This window comes from Dendropsophus ebraccatus, chromosome 13, assembly GCF_027789765.1.
Source record: "Dendropsophus ebraccatus isolate aDenEbr1 chromosome 13, aDenEbr1.pat, whole genome shotgun sequence".
Taxonomy (NCBI): Eukaryota; Metazoa; Chordata; class Amphibia; order Anura; family Hylidae; genus Dendropsophus; species Dendropsophus ebraccatus.
Window position 1 is genome coordinate 23811478 of NC_091466.1, and position 18097 is coordinate 23829574.

At 43.5% G+C, this 18097-nt stretch overlaps 1 protein-coding gene across 1 annotated transcript; it reads left to right on the forward strand.

Annotated features, from left to right (window-relative positions):
* Window positions 1–256: 256 nt before the first annotated feature.
* On the forward strand, window positions 257–15791 carry LOC138770881 (SH2 domain-containing adapter protein D-like). The gene is made up of 8 exons (XM_069950166.1): window positions 257–327; window positions 772–860; window positions 4434–4728; window positions 4959–5076; window positions 12483–12665; window positions 13225–13429; window positions 13519–13632; window positions 14255–15791. The coding sequence occupies exons 3-8, from the start codon at window positions 4441–4443 to the stop codon at window positions 14439–14441; spliced, it is 1095 nt and encodes a 364-aa protein (XP_069806267.1). The 5' UTR covers window positions 257–327; window positions 772–860; window positions 4434–4440; the 3' UTR covers window positions 14442–15791.
* The last annotated feature ends 2306 nt before the right edge of the window (window positions 15792–18097 follow it).

Here is an 18097-nt window from a genome sequence, read left to right on the forward strand (position 1 = left end):
AGGGCTACACTCCCTTATATACTAATGACTTTTGCATCAAGCTCCAAGAGTTTCAGTCACGTCTTGGCACAATGGAGGGCCGTATGGCTTCCCCCCATCTCTCACCTCCCTCCACTTTCCTTCTCCCCCACCTCCAATACCTCCCCCCCTTGTGCAATGCTTTGTATTCCTGCAATCAGATCCAGACTTTCTTGTCTCCCCCTGGAGTAGTTTCACAAGGAGCCAGGACAGCCCCTCCTCCCCTCCTCATCTGCCACCTCCTCCATCCTCCAGCAACCACAACAAGAAGCTACTTTATGTGGGCAGAGAGGGACCACTCATTGCCAGGTGAAGTTGCCTTGGGTTGTTGGGTTTGCACATGGCGGCGGGCTGGGCTCTGATCTAACTTATAGGACTTGCTCCAGTTCTATTTGCATTTCGCTCCCTCTCCGTCTCTCCCACTCCCTGTATCCTTTGTGTGATGTGGACAATACCGGTCTACTCCCAGCAACTTGATACTGGATGGAGCAGAGCTGCTGGCCAACCTGTGGCTGCTGGTCTGCATCTAGCTGCTCTGGTACTAACAGTTCCAGCATGCTTTGCTAATATTTCACTGCTGGGGCTTGTAGTTCTACATTCTGTAGCCCATTACCGAAACTTAACTAAAGAAAGTATGTTGTATTTCTCATCTTTTTATTATTTTTTTATATAGTATAAAATAAGCAAAAAAGTATATAATGATAATATAATAATAATAATAATAATAATAATGTAACTATTTTCTGTATACAGATCATTGGGCTATTACACAGACTGGAGCATGCCAGTCATCATCTTCTTGTAAAGAAGCAGAAAAGTTTTGGTTGTCATAAAGTGGCAGGGTAAGGCCTTTTATTTCTTTCTTTATTTATTTATTTATTTAACCATTTTATTGGGCTTAATAATTTTTTTTTTTTTTTTTTTTGCTGATTCTGAATTGTATCTGAATTTTTATTTAGTTTTTTTTTAACAATTTTTTTTGCTGTTTAATCTGTGTCTGAATTTTTATTTTTTCTTTTATAAATTACTCTTGCTGTTTAATATGTCTGAATTTTTATTTATTTATTTTTATTAGTTCATATTTATTTATTTTGTATATAATTTTTTTTACATATTTAATAATTTTTTATACTCAGCATTTATTTTATTTGTATACTTTTTGACATTTACGTTTTTTATTTTTATGATTTTTTTTTCTGTATGAATAAACTTTATTGAAGTGAGTGCAGAGTTTGGGACCTGGTGGTTACAGCCTCTGCTGTGATGGAGTGTGATTGAGAACTGCATAGACCCTCCAGTTTTGGTTTACATGGAGGCTGTCCATAGATGAAGGATACGCACTGCACCTCTGTGGACATTCTCCATCCATGTAAACATGTCTCATTCATGAGCTGGTCCCATGTAAACACCGGAGATGGTCATTAACTTCTCCCGTCATGAACGTGTTCCCCATTGTGCCCCCCTCAATAAACGTTCACATTCTGTAGCAAGCTGAAGACCTGTTCTTCATAAATTGTGATACAGACCATATGAAGCCCTAATATTATGGGGTGTATACACTGCCATTCAAAATGCATAACTCCTACTACAATGAAATTCCTTTAATCCAGCATCTGATAATCCAGAAAGTCTAATAATGTGTAAACCCTCCAGCTTCATAGGTTTGTCTGCGTGTAGGCGACTCTTTAAAGAATTGATATAAGATGAAACCCCCAATGTTAGATCTGATCCTATCCTACCATGTGTATTGGTGTCTACTACTCTTGTTATGTGGCAGTGGAGCCTTCAGGCCCAGGTCTGAGTTTGCCTGCTATATCTATGCTAATATTTTTTATAAAAAAAAATAAAATTTTTGGCTCACAAATTTTCAGCATTTTTATGTTGCACTTGATGCCCTTCGGAGAGAAGGCGGGGCTAAGTGGAGAGTGGGTGTGGCCTCTCTTGGGCCATAACAAATAATACTAATACTATAATAAATTTACACACAAAATAGCAGAAAATACGCAAGCTCATAGCTGGTATGGATTTCTGTGGGTGATGCATGGATAGCCATATATTATTACCAGGCCTGTGCTCCTCTTCCTTCTGCTGAATACATTTCCCCCTTCGTATGCAAAAGCACAAAAAAAAAAATCTACTATTGGGATTTTTTATGAATTTACTACTATTGGGATCTATTATGAATTTACTACTATTGGGATCTCTTGTGAAAATTTTTTAAAACTTATTTGTGCCTGTTTTTGGTGATTTTACACAACACTTTTTTTTTTTTTTTTTAAATCTTTGGCAACCTTAGGGGGAGGGGGTTGGGAACCGACGCAGATTACAGCAGAAATCATTACCAGCTTGTAGCTAGTGTAGACTTCAAAGCGTGCGGTGCGTGGACAGACACTGATGTCACTGATCCCACATTTATTAAGAGGCTTAAGATTGGCGCATTATGTCCAGCGCACTATCCCTTAAGGCATGTCAAATCCCCCCATTGTTCTATAAATGGTTAAATGTGCTCATCCCCAAGAAGGGATTTAGGGGCTGTGTTCACATTAAGATTTTACTACATGCTTAGCACATACATAATGAAAAGCATAGACAAACGTATCCAACTTTATGCTTACATCGGCATTTTTGATGTGCGCGTATGTAGCTATCTGTTTTATATCTATCTCCAATATAAACAGCACAAAAGCCTAAACATATATGCTCAGCAAGTAAGCAAAATGGCAATGTGAACATCCCCTTAGTGATGTCCAACTATGGGAAGAGCAGGGGAGGGGGATCCTGTTAAAAAGAGACTTTGAAGGTGAAGTCCTCACTTTTGAGGTTAATCTTGACCGTTTTGGGATTGATCATTAGTGAAGCATTCAGTATTTGTAGTCAGTCTATTCATGATAGATGGAAGCGGCTGCTGCTTACTCTGAGGTCACGATGGGGTCACCGGCATCACGTCTTCAGATAATGAAATTTTTTGCATTTAAATCAGCCTCCTCTACAAAAACTAAAAACGCATTAGTGACGGCCATCGGGACACAAGCTGCTCACGCTGGCACGTTACATCTGTCCCTTGGCTATTGTGGTTTGGTTATTCTGCCACATAGAGACATTAACTAGTCATTGTTATAAATAGGAATTATTGATTCTCTCGGAACAAAAGGGAACATGACATGGAGGGCTTAAAAGCAGCAAACACATATGCTGACTGGGCAGCTCATACCCTTATTATATATGGCACACATATTGTGTAGGGATGTACAAAAGAATCACAGTCTAATCTTCTTATTTCAGGGTATAAACACACACACCGCATACGCAGCGTATTTACTGCTTCGATACGCAGCAAATACGCAACAAATAACTGAACACAGCATCAAATCTGCACCATCAAATCTGCTGCAGATCTGCTGCAGATCTGGTGTGTATCTGCTGCGTATACGGTGTGTGTGTTTGTACCCTCAGACACACTTTTTATAAGATGCCTATAAAGCCTACAAGATCTATAATAATGTAGATGTAAGTGACCCCAGGGTTACGGATGACTAACAGACCCATAGTGCTCCTGTGTGCGCACAAGATTGGTTTGTAGCCTATAACACTGGAGACACAGCTGAATATGCTGCCGCTTATACAAAAAAATTCTATTTACAATTTTCTCTACTTTTATGTTAGTAACAGCCAACCTTGATATTTATTGAAGCGTGTGTGTAACGTCACTGCCGCATGTACTGCCCCTGATTCACATACAGGTGTCCTATAGGGATGGCTGAGTTGCGGCCTAGTATATTGGCTCCTTTATGGCAGGAAGCATCCAATGACATGGGCAGTAAGTACAACAGGGACGTAGACGCCAGTGGCAGATTAACTGCACCATGTGTCCCGGGCTGTCCACAGAACTTGCCACCCATGTCATGTCTTAATCGCCCCATTCATAGTGGCCAAAATGGTAATAGGCCCATTCTGTGGGTCTAGCTCCCTTAATAGTACCCCTAATACTGCCCAATAAAGTAGTTGCCCCTACACAGTAGTTACCCACTGCTGCTCCATTAACTTACCTTGGGACGGCCAAAATAGCACAGGACAGTGCAAGACTATGTTCTCCATTCCTATAGTGGCAGCATGCATATGTTACAACACTCGACAAGGGGACAAGGGACCCAGGTGATAAGTTACATTCTTGGGATTACTCCTCTATAGGAGATGTCTCAGGAGAACAACCCCTGACCATGAGACAAATCTAGAAAGCCACTATAAAGAGTAAAGGGACCTGAAGGGAACATCGGAAATGTAGTCTAACCTAAAAAAAAACAAACAAACAAAAAAAAACCATGTTATACAGTGGGAGGAGCTGAGAAAATTGATATATTGTGGGAAAAGTTGCAGAATAACATGTCATTTATTTGTGTAAATTTGTGTAAATACAGGGCTCTAATGGCAAGGTGGTTAAAGGATTACCTCCATTTTGGGAGTAAGAGGTCTCCACCCCAGCCTCCCAAGCCAGACTATACAGAGAGTGAAATCCTCCGTGCCTACAGAGCTCAGAAGAACCTAGACTTTGAGGACCCCTATGAGGACAAGAGCAATGATAAAGGATCCCAGCCTAGACTGGAGGAGCTGCAGCTCACCATAGTGTCCCCGAGACACCGTCTTATCAAGGTGGAACCATCAGAATGTAAGAGGAGACTACGTGTAGGATCGGAAGAGAGTATAGGAGGAAAGGTCAGTGTCCACTCACACATTGAGCTTATACATATTATATCTTAGGGACTAAAGTGACCATTTCAGTCTGAAGAGCCTACCCCATGGAGTCAGATTACTGCTCCTCTTGTAAGTTACAGCAGTGTACTCCATCCCTCCATAGACGTTGCAAGAGTCCTTTACAAAGTTCTGTATGCTTATTGTTAACATAGTTTTGATACTTTAATAATTTTATGTTATTCCTGAAATAGGTCACAGGGGTTACTGATTATTCTAACCCATTTGATATGAAAAGCAATCAATTTGACCATGAAGACATAGAAGACACCAGTTATATGGAGCCATACGAGAGCCAAAGGCCAATGCCAGGTAAATCCATTACATACCTTTAGGGGTCTTGAGCTCCCTATTTGCACAGTGGACTAGAAATATCTAAAAACAGCTGACTATGCTGTAGACTGTAACTTCATTCACTTCATGTCTGCAGTCACATATTCTCCCGAAATGGGTGGTATGGTAAGACATTCGGACCTAGAGTCACTCCTATGGTCCCTCAGCTGTGTATAGGGATTGTCATAATTAACACCAATCTCTGCTAGACTCACAGTCTATACATTTTTGTGGGAAGAAAACAGCACACAGTTAAACATACAGATGTCCATGCAGATAGATGTTTGAACCCTGGACCCCAGTGACCCAAGGCGGCAGTGCCAACCATTGAGCCACCATGCTGCTCTTATCTGGTTTTGGGCTTTAGGGTTGTTCCCCTAATGGAAGTTACTAAAAAAGGGGCCTCTAAAGCCTGTTTTGGCCTTAATGACCAGGCTCATTTTTCAAAATCTGACCTGTCTCACTTTCTGCGCTTATAGCTCAGTGATGCTTTAACATATGCTAGTGATTCTGAGATTGTTTTTTCGTCACATATGACACTTTATATTAGTAGCAAAATTTGGTCACTACTTTGTGTATTTTTTGTGAAAAACATCAAAATATCATGAAAAATTTTAAAATTTTGCATGTTATGAACTTCTGAAATTCTCTGCTTCTAAAAAAGGAAGTCATAGCACATAAATTAGTTACTAAATCACATTACCAATATGTCCTATTTATTCTGGCATAATTTGGGAAACATATTTAACTTTTTTAGGTTGTTACGGGGCTTAGAAATTTATTAGCAAATTATCACATTTTGTGAAAATTTCCAAAACTGATTTTTTTTAGGGACCAGTTCTTTTTTTAAATGGATTGAGAAGGCTTGTATACTGGAAACCCCCATAAGTGACCCCATTTTGGAAACTAGACACCTTAAAGAATTAATCTAGGGGTATAATGAGCATTTTAACCCTACAGGGGCTGGAGGAAAGCATTCACAATTAGGCCGGAAAAAAATCGAAAATTTTAATTTTCAAATAATATATAAGTTTAGATTAAAGTTTCTCATTTTCAAAAGGAACATGAGAAAAAAGCATGCCAAAATTTGTAACGCAGGTTCTCCTGAATACAACGATACCCCAGATGTGGGCGTAAACCACTGTATGGGCACACAGCCGGGCTCAGAAGGGAAGGAGTGCCAATTAGCTTTTTTAATGCAGATTTTGCTGAAGAAGTTTCTGAGCGCCAGGTGCGTTTGCAGAGCCCCTGTAGTGTCCGCAGAATAGAATCCCCCCAAAAGTCACCCCATTTTCGAAAGTACACCCCTCAAAGAATTCATCTTTGGGTAAGATGAGCATTTTGACTCCACATGCATTAGAGGAAAGTATTCAAAATTAGACAGTAAAAATGAAAAACACTAATTTTTCCAATAATAGGTTTGTTTAGTTTGAAATTTCTCAATTTCTTGAGGAACAAGAGAAAAAAAGTACCCCAAAATTTGTAACGCAGGTCGTCCAGAATACAACGGTACCCCATATGTGGGCATAAACCACTGTATGGGCACACAGCCGGGCTCAGAAGAAAAGGAGCGCCAATTAGCTTTTTCAATGCAGATTTTGCTAAAGAAGTTTCTGAGCGCCAGGTGCGTTTGCAGCGCCCCTGTAGTGTCCGCAGAAGAGAAACCCCCCAAACGTCACCCCATTTTGGAAAGTACACCCCTCAAAGAATTCATCTTGGGGTGTGGTGACCATTTTGACCCCACAGGTATTAGAGGAAAGTATTTAAAATTAGACAGTAAAAATGAAAAACTTTAATTTTTCCAATAATATGTTCGTTTAGTTTTAAATTTCTCAATTTCACAAGGAACATGAGAGAATCCGCACCCCAAAATTTGTAACGCAGGTTCTCCTGAGTACAACGGTACCCCATATGTGGGCATAAACCACTGTATGGCCACACAGGAGGGCTCAGAAGGAAGGGAGCGCCAATTAGCATTTTCAGTTCAGATTTTGCTGAAGTAGTTTCTGAGCGCCAGGTGCGTTTGTAGTGCCCCTGTAGTGTCCGCAGAAGAGAACCCCCCCAAAAGTCACCCCATTTTGGAAAGTGCACCCCTCAAAGAATTCATCTTGGGGTGTGGTGACCATTTTGACCCCACAGGTATTAGAGGAAAGTATTCAAAATAAGACAGTAAAATTGAAAACCTAGAATTTTTCCAATAATATGTTCGTTTAGTTTGAAATTTCTCAATTTCACTAGGAACAGGGGAGAAGCTGCATGCCCAAATCTGTAACGCAGGTTCTCCTGAGTAGAACGGTACCCCATATGTGGGCATAAACCACTGTATGGGCACCCAGCCGGGCTCAGAAGGGAAGGAGCGCCAATTAGAAACTTCTTCGGAAAAATCGGAAACCTGGTGTGGTTATGGGCAACCTGGTGTGGTCATGGGCAACCTGGGGTGGTCACGGGCAACCTGAGGGGGGGTTATGGGCAACGTGGATAAACTGAAGTGCTTATAGGTAATCTGGGATGGGTACCTGTAATTTGGGGTCGTTACAGGCAATCTGGCGTGGTTACGGGCAATCTGGAGAGGGTCACTGGCAATTTGGGGTGGTTAGAGGCAACGTGCGGTGGTCAGAGGCAACGTGCAGTGGTTATAGGCAACGTGCGGTGGTTATAGGCAACGTGCGGTGGTCAGAGGCAACGTGCGGTGGTCACGTGCAATCTGGGGGGTTACGGGCAATCGGGGCTGATTACGCACCATCTGGAGGGGGTCACTGGCAATTCGGGGTGGTTACGGTCAACATGTGGTGGTTACAGGCAATGTGTGGTGGTTATGGGCAACGTGTGGTGGTTAGAGGCAACGTGCGGTGGTTAGAGGCAACGTGCGGTGTTAGAGGCAACGTGCGGTGTTAGAGGCAACGTGCGGTGGTTAGAGGCAACGTGCGGTGTTAGAGGCAACGTGCGGTGGTTAGAGGCAACGTGCGGTGTTACAGGCAACGTGCGGTGGTTAGAGGCAACGTGCGGTGGTTAGGGTCAACGTGCGGTGGTTAGGGTCAACGTGCGGTGGTTAGGGTCAACGTGCGGTGGTTACGGGCAACGTGCGGTGGTTACGGGCAACGTGCGGTGGTTAGGGGCAACGTGCGGTGGTTAGGGGCAACGTGCGGTGGTTAGGGGCAACGTGCGGTGGTTAGGGGCAACGTGCGGTGGTTACGGGCAACGTGCGGTGGTTAGGGGCAACGTGCGGTGGTTACGGGCAACGTGCGGTGGTTACGGGCAACGTGTGGTGATTACGTGCAATCTAGCGTGATTACGGGCAACCTGGGGCGGATATGGGCAACCTGCGGTGGTTACGGGTAATCTGGGGGGGTTAGGGGTAATTTGGGAGTAAACTGCAATTATTACTATAATGAAAAGTGTGTGTTTTATTTTTTTGTATGTTTTTCACTTTTTGTACTTTATACATTTATTTTCACTGTATTACTATGATTACTGTGATATTTTCTATCACAGTAATCATAGTTCAGTGACAGAGACCAAATTGGTCTCTGTCACTTTAAATTTTCAGAGCTGGCTGGTTGTGAAGCGCATGCGCACTTCATAACCAGCCAGGACGTCGAGGAGGAAGGAGCTCCAGGATCAGGTAACGTATATGGGGAAGGGGGGTGACTGGGGGACGGGGGTGACAAAGGGGGGTGGGGGGCGACTTGGGGGGCGACACTATCACTTTTTATCCCCTGTCACCAATGATTTATGGTGACAGGGGATAAAAAGTGCATCTTTGCACTGGGAACAGGCGATCAGCGGTATATAGTATATACCGCCGATCGCCTGCTCCGGGACCACACGGGGGGGTCCCCGATCACTGCCCCATGCTCTCCGCTACCTCCGGTGGCGGAGAGCATGGGGCTTTGATCATTTATTCATTTCCATCCCTGCGAACAAACATCGTTTGTTCACAGGGATGGGGGCGGCCATCTTGGATGTGATGGCCGCCCGGGGAGGGGAGAGGGTTAGTGATCGGCAACTAGGGGGGCTGATCTGGGGTCTGGGGGATACATTTTCATCTCCCCCCACGGGGTCTGGGGGATACATTTTCATCTCCCCCCACGGGGGGGGGAGATGAAAGCTGTCGGCGGCGCCGGTAATGCCCGGTACCGGCGGAGCGCCGCTATAACGGTAATAGCGGCGATCCGCCAGTATCGGGGGATGAGGGGGGGGGGGGCGGGGGGGACATTAGTTGTGGCGGCGGGAGGAGGCAACATTCTGCAGCCTCCTCCCGCCGCCCGATCGGCGGGAGGACACAAATCTCCCCCATAGAAGCTGCGGTCGCATTGACCGTGGCGTTTATGGGGTTAACTGCCCGCGGGGAGCGCGGCTTCCCTCCGGGCAGAGGCAGCGGGGGGATGCTATGTGACATAGCCTCCTCCCGCTGCCCGATCACCGTCAGGGACAGCAGGGGGAGGCAGGGAAAGCATGACGTTTGGGGAACGTCATGTTGCGGGAACTACTTGTTTTACATGACGTTCCCCAAACGTCATTTTGCGGCAAGGGCTTAATCATGGCTGGATAATAGGAGTGTAAGATCATGGAAGGTCCATGGAGGCGGGGTGTGTCATGGTTTGTCTTGGAGGCGGGGCCTAGGGTTCCCGTGTCCAGGGCCTGCTACTACTCCTTATTTTGCTTTACTCCCTACCCATTGCCTTATTAGCATCTCCCATGGACTTCAGCAAAGCATTTAATACAGTTCCTCATAAAGAGCTGATACAGAATTTAGTTGGATTTGGACTTAATCGCCGGATAGTTCAGTGGATTTGTGGTTGGCTGAAGGATAGATGTATGAGGGTTGTTGTTAATGGTGTATATTCCGAGCAGAGACTGGTTACGTGGTTACGTTAAGTGGTGTGCCAAAAGGGTCTGTTCTGGGTCCTGTTCTTTTTAATATGTTTGTAAATGACATAGGAGAAGGGTTGGTAGGTAAAGTTTGTCTGTTTGCTGACGACACAAAAGTGTGCAATAGGGTTGATATTCCTGGAGGTGTCAGTAATATGGAAAATGATTTAGCTTTGCTAGATAAGTGGTCCAAACAATGAAAACTTTTCTGTTTCTAAATGTACAATAAGGCACTTGGGGAGGAGGAATCCTCTATCCGAGTATCACATCGGCAGTACTGTGTTGGAAAAGACTTCAGAAGAGGATTGGGGGGGGGGGGGTAATGATTTCTGACAGCCTTAAAATGAGTCCCCAATGCAACCAGGCGGTGAGGAAAGCAAATCGTATGCTGGGGTGTATAGCCAGAGGTATAACCAGTAGGAAGAGAGAGATTGTGATCCCGCTGTATAGAGCTCTGGTGAGGCCACATCTGGAATACTGTGTCCAGTTCTGGAGACCTCACCTACAAAAGATACTGGTAGAATAGTACGGGTCCAAAGACGGGCTACAAAAGTAGTGGAGGGTGTGAGGCATAAACCATATTAGGAAAGACTTAAGGATTTCAATCTGTATAGTCTGGAGGAAAGAAGAGAACGGGGGGGTCGACATGATCGCAACCCTTAAGTATGTTAAAGGACTAAAGAACGTTCAATAGGGAAGTGTTTAATAAAAAAAAAAAAAAAAAACTGGACACAAGAACAAGGGGACACAGTCTGAGGAGAGATCAGGAGCAACATAAGAAAATATTACTTTACTGAAAGAGTAGTAGATGCTTTGAATAAACCTCCTGCAGATGTGGGAGGTAAATGCATTAAATGGTGAATGTAAATCTGCCTGCGATAATTATATATCTATATATATAGATATCTATTGTTTCTATGTTTCTAGTTAATACCGTAGAACAGTCAGATGCCACTTATGAATCTGGAAATGTGATGATGCTAGACAATGCATCAAAACAGGACACCAGATACACCTAATAAAGACACCAGGGACATCAATAAAAGCTGGAGCTAGGCAGGGCTGTAATAAGCTGGGCCATAGGCTCTGTCCTCATCGTGTTACTGTGCAGCTGCAAGGGAGCAAAGTAAGCAAATACACAGAGAAAAACGCTTAGGTCATTGTCCTTTTTAATCCATGGTTGGTTATTTCTATTATTGAATATTATGGAATATTACTAGATTATACAATACAATTCTGATCAGTGGGCTCTGAGATATATGGATGACTCATAATTCAGAGAACTAAGGGGTTAAAATGCTGCAGTGCTGGGAGCTGTATGGCTGGTCATGTAGTGGTCAGTATTCAGCCAGTGGCTTCTCACCAGCTCCCTCATACACTAGATTGTGTTCTCATTGTGGACAGGGGAGAAAGCCACTGCCAGACTCCTCAGCCATCAGTGGTGGTATATCCTAGGGATAGGTCATCACCTACAGTGCTATGGTGTGGAGAAAACACGGGGTAAAATAAACCTAAAAGTAGGTTTTTATGTTATTAGTCATTTATTAATTTATTATTATTATTGTCATTATCATAATTATTATTATTTTTCATTAATAATCATTATTAAAATCTCCATCCACCTCAAGGTCAGACTAGATTAGGGGTGACTTATTTTGTATGTTTTAGGACTGTACTTCGATTCGTGTGGGTACATTCACACGAATTTGCAGCGAGACCTGCTGCGGATCCCTGCCCAGTAAACTTTATGGGCAGACAAAGCGGGGAGCGGGGACCAGGTGAAGTATAGTCTCTGGCGGCGGGGGGTTAACGGGGCGGGCCGCGGACAAACTCGCAGCGGGATGTGCATCCTGCTGCGCATTTGTCTGCCCAAAGAATTGACTGGGCAGGGATTCACAGCGAGAAATCCGCTGCAGATCCGGTACGTGTGAACATACCCTAAATTTGATTTCCATAGTAGCCCCGAGTGTGGGGGCTGAGTTTACTTTGACTTAGAAGCCCCCTTTCTCCTGCACCTTGTATCACATCATAATAACCGCCTGGACCGATAGAGCTTATAGGATACTGAGAATAGCCGCAACAAATCTATGTCTAGGAAGAGTTGGAAGGTCCCTTGAGCGGTGAAGGGGCTGACAATGGAGGTAGAGCGCCCCTAAGGGACCTAGTAACCGGAAAGGTTATCATGCAAAAAATCATTATGCCGTTCAAATTTCAGCGATAATCTTTCCGTGTGTTTGCAGGTGGAAATTGCTGATTGCAGCTTTTGAGCTGACCATAAAATTATTGTTAATCGTTCGCAAATCTTTCTGTGTATGTACACATTGGTCGTTATTAATATAATTCCTATACAAACGATTGTAATTGCAATCGTAACTATCGACTATTGTTCTGTGTATTATAATGATTTCAGGTCATTCGCAAAATCACTGGCTTGCAATCATTTGTTGTTAATCGGAGAAAACTGAAAATCGCTTTGTCTAATAGGAGCCTAACATTATATTTCCTATCTACAGATCAACACGATGGAGCAGAGAAGGTGGCGGACAAGGTGTTGCAGCTCTATGATTCCCCATATAATGATAAATACAAGACAATTCCCCATGAAAGGTGCCAGCCATCTGAAGATGAAAGACCAGCTGACGAGTATGACCAGCCGTGGGAATGGAAGAAGGATGACATCAGCAGGGCATTTGCAGGTAGGGGAGCAGGAGACAAGACTGGTATATATATTAGGGGGCGTTCACACAGAGGAAAAGAGGCGGAAATTCTGATCAGAACCCAAGCCGCGGACTCCGCTTGGAATTGTCAATTCTTTCAGCGGAGAGCTGTGGAGAGTGGAGTGTCTCAATTTAACATTGAGACACTGAGGCAGGCGGAATTCCGAGTCTGCGGCTGGGATTCCACTTGGAATTTCCACCTCTTTTCCTCAGTATGAAAGCACCCTCACAGTGTAAGATATAGGATATATTTATCATTTGTAATGTATGCATGGCTGTTTTTAAGAAAGGTGATTGATCCTCCAAAGTGCTATTCATGTTAATAGTGTTTTAGGCTAGATTCACATTGTGTGTGCCAAACGTCACGGTTATCTATCCGCATCCCACCAAAAACCGGGTAATAACATTTACACTTATACAATACAACGTACATATGGGGCCCCATAGTTGTTTTCCGCCTAGTTAGGCTCACAGTCAGATGGCATTTCACCAACCCTTGTAGCTAAATGTAATGTATTACTGTTTTGTCATTTTTCAGTACAGTTTGAGAGCTCAGCCTGGCCTTGTGGTTCTCCCCATTCAAGAGCGCGGCTTCTACAGTCCACTCCCAGAAGTCCTGTAAACCTTAGACCGTCCAGCCCGGAGATGGCCGCTCATCTAAGAGAACATGGCTCTCCTCCTAAAGAGCTTATAGATTCCTCAAGGGTACGGAAGGCAAATTTTGTAGAGCTACAAAGACACACGTGAGTCTTCCTCTAGCAGATAGTGAGAGAGTAGAAGAATGGAAGAAAAATTCTAGGTAAAGCCTGACCCAAGTCTGTTCCATACACAGGTGGTTCCACGGAGCTCTGAGCTGCACCGACGCTGAGAGACGCTTGCATAAAAGTGAACCGGGGAGCTTTCTAGTACGTACAGAAGCTGAGAGTATGTTCTTCCTATCAGTCCGGTAAGTATTGAATTAGTGGGTTCTGTTCTATTCAATAGTTGTGTTGAGGAGAAGACAGAGTCATGGGAAAGAACAGGTCCCATGATACAAACCAAGATGGCAGCTAAAATCACTCGTAAAAGTACAAATCACCACATCACAGGATATGGAAGCCTCACAGATGATCCACAAACCCCTCTACCCAATAATAGTGGTGATCCTAGTTACCTCTATCTTGTTTGCTCATCAGGATATCCTGATTTTGTATCCTTCTTGTATGTCCCACCATGGACGTTTATGACCTATCCATAGTACATATGCCTCATTGCCTAATTCAAACAGGTGCCCCATTCTTGTGATTGGTGGGGATCTTTGTACTGTGAGCTCCATATATATATATATATATATATATATATATATATATATATATATATGTCATAGGAGGGGTCCTCCTCAGGATCCCACATGGTCACCAATTCATTTGATCTATGAAAAGTTGAGTGAAAAACCTCTATAGTGGTGGCCTTTGGTCACTTAGGGATGTTGCTTTTCTTCGACACAACTTCAGGTTGGCAAAGTTTATTGCTAAGATCTATCGAGCTCTACTTAAGGCGATAATCTGGAAATCTTTTGTATCTGACAGAGGACGCGGCAGCATCTTACATGTGAAGGTGATAGGCCTGCCGGATGGTCGGTACATGCTCGGTGACAGCGGTCCATCCTTCCCGTGCATCATAGACCTGGTCCAGCACTATATCCAGTCTCCACTGCTCTTCCCGGGAGAGGGACAAGTGTGTCTTCAGCATCCAGTGCCTGCAGTCATACACTAATACAACCAGTGACTCTATGATTGTGACTTTCTCAGAAACCAATGGTAAAACAAAGGCCTTAAAACCAATACGGAAGAAGTATTTTGGACTAACTTTCTTTAAAAACTTTTTAAAGTATTGACAAAAAACATCAAACCCAAATGTAACAGAGTTAACAGAGTGGGGGAAGGGCATGTAAAGAAAATCACTTGTCCTCCTCTGTCTGGGCTCATTATTGCTTGGTTGATCCTGTGGTGTTGAGGTCCCCATACACTTTCATCAAAAGTTGGCCAAATCTGACGATTTTACCAGGACAACCGAATGTCTAATTTGTCTGGGGGTCTCTATAGAAGATGTGGGAAATGGGAGGATTTGTTGAATTTCAACTGCTTGACCCCTTTGTTCTCCAAGTGCTAAGAGGTGTCTGACAGCGGCTTACCCAACCCACTTGCATGTTCCCCCATGTATATGGGGATATCAAGAGAGATATCTGTCAGCCAATTGAATATATGGCTAAAAGCTATTGCAGGTGTATGGCTGGCTTTTAATAGGTTGCAAGAGTTTTTTTTTTCTTAAAAAGGTATCCGCTTTTTATACATTTAAGGTATGTTCACACTGAGTAAATGTAAAGGAATTTTGCGGCAGATCTCTTACGCGGAGAGCGGCTGGAGCGGTGATGCTATGGGACATTGAGACAGGCGGGATCTCTCTGCCGCAGAATTCCACCACATTTACTCAATGTGAACATACCTTAACAGTGCCACCCTTGTCTATAGACTATGACTGGTACTGCAGCTCAGCCCCATTCTTTTGAATAGAGCTCGGTGTCGGTGTCGGTGGTTGATCAGAGGGGCCTCATACATCATAGACTGACGGCGAGGTGTTTTGCCACCTTAAGACACAGCCTTTTGGTAAGGGTGGTGCTGTTTCTAAGCTAAAAAAAACAGCAAACACTAAAAAACAAAAGAAAAAAAAAACACAGGCATTGTTTTCTAATCGCATTAACCCCATTAAAGACTTTAAGCAAATAGATGTTTGACCATCCCCGGGCACATGGAGATTCTCATGGTACCCTGAGTGTTCTCCTCACTGCCTTCATCCCTCCACCTGCGGTGTTCCTCATTTGCACATTAAATAGGGTGAGGATTGAATGGGGTTGAATGCATTGTTGGGTTTACCTCCTGCCTGCACAAGGGTTAACTCTTTCCCGGAAAGGTAAAGGAACTGTCTCCTCCAAAACGTCTTTATCTACAGTCCAGTGAATGAACCATGAAGACTGGGGGGCCCTCAGGGTGTAGGCCCCATCCCTTCTGCCCTTCTGTGCTCTTCTTTTTGCAGATTGTTACCACAAATAAACCTTTTATATTTACAGTTTGTCTTTCCTTCTTTGTTATCATGTACACAGATGAGTGACGGCATGGGAGGCTGCACTTACTAGCTACAGCTTTTATGGTTTCTGACATACAAAGGGATTTCAGATTTACATGGTGGGGGAGGGATAGAGGGATGACTGTGCACAGGCTGACATACCATAAGCCTTGCTCATACCAAACAATGGAGTTTTATCATTTAGGATCATGTGGTGGTTCTCTTCTGCTCAGCAACTGGAGCTTACGTGACCCTGATGACCATAAGGTAGAATAAAGGGATGGCACTGACAACATCTGTGTGGTGCATACTACTACTACAGCTTCCATCCATTCTGCTTATCCATGTCCCTATTATACTGTTTCATCCACCATCCTCAAGTTAATAATATACTGCCACCCAGTAAGATGTCCCTATCACTCCCATCCCATTCCGATTACCTATATTATTATAATACTTCCACCCAGTAAGATGTCCCTATCACTCCCATCCCATTCTAACTACCTATATTATAATACTTCCAGCCTGTAAGATGTCCCTATCACTCCCATCCCTTCCGATTACCTATATTATAATACTTCCACCCAGTAAGATGTCCCTATCACCCCCATCCCTTCCGATTACCTATATTATTATAATACTTCCACCCAGTAAGATGTCCCTATCACTCCCATCCCTTCCGATTACCTATATTATAATACTTCCACCCAGTAAGATGTCCCTATCACTCCCATCCCATTCCGATTACCTATAATATTATACTTCCACCCAGTAAGATGTCCCTATCACTCCCATCCCTTCCGATTACCTATATTATTATAATACTTCCACCCAGTAAGATGTCCCTATCACTCCCATCCCTTCCGATTACCTATATTATAATACTTCCACCCAGTAAGATGTCCCTATCACCCCCATCCCTTCCGAATACCTATATTATAATACTTCCACCCAGTAAGATGTCCCTATCACCCCCATCCCTTCCGATTACCTATATTATTATAATACTTCCACCCAGTAAGATGTCCCTATCACTCCCATCCCATTCCGATTACCTATAATATTATACTTCCACCCAGTAAGATGTCCCTATCACTCCCATCCCATTCCGATTACCTATATTATTATACTTCCACCCAGTAAGATGTCCCTATCACTCCTATCCCATTCTAACTACCTATATTATAATACTTCCAGCCTGTAAGATGTCCCTATCACTCCCATCCCATTCTGATTACCTATATTATTATACTTCCACCCAGTAAGATGTCCCTATCACCCCCATCCCTTCCGATTACCTATATTATTATAATACTTCCACCCAGTAAGATATCCTTATCACTCCCATCCCTGCCGATTACCTATATTATAATACTTCCACCCAGTAAGATGTCCTATCCTCCCATCCCATTCCGATTACCTATATTATTATTATTCCACCCAGTAAGATGTCCCTATCACTCCCATCCCTTCCGATTACCTATATTATAATACTTCCACCCAGTAAGATGTCCTATCCTCCCATCCCATTCCGATTACCTATATTATTATTATTATTCCACCACCCTGTAAGATGTTATTGGTGTGTCCAGGGCCAGTTTGGAAAGACTGTTTATCTGGACTTCTCATACAATGTTTAACCTTATGCTAATAACATTACTTTCATTGTGCTCCACAAACATTGATGAGTTTCCAGTTTGTATCCTATGCTGCTGCCATCTAGAGGCCAACATGAAAACTGCAATGTTTCTTATATGACTGCACAAAAACAGGTATCTGATAATAGTGCCCTCTAAATGCAGAAACTCCCCTGCCAATTTGGTCCAAAACTCATTTATTTTAGTCATAGGAAGTAGCGGGGGGGGGGGGGGGGGGGGGGGCTTACTTTTTGTGGACTAACTTTGTAATGACACTTTTCACTTTACTATCAAATAAATTGCAAAACCGAAATTATTTCTGGGGTGAAATTAAAAAAAAAATAAAATTCTGAAACTTTTTACACAGTTTACTGTGCAGTAAAATTGGCAATTTATATTCCTTATCTTCTTCCCGTCCCTGTATGACAGTGTCTCCATCCCCTCCTCTCAGCTGTGATCAGCAGCTATAGTGATCTCCTCCAGATTGGGTGCTACAGCTATCATTCAGAGCAGAGGGGACTGAGGGGTAGAAAAGCCATCTGGACCCTTACCATAGTGGTGGCTAGGACATCAAATGGTACAGAGTAAGGCCGGGTTCACATAACGTAAGACACTGGCCGTTCTGTGACAAAGAATGGCCGGTGTCAGTGATGTTCATCCTGGCCGATACTG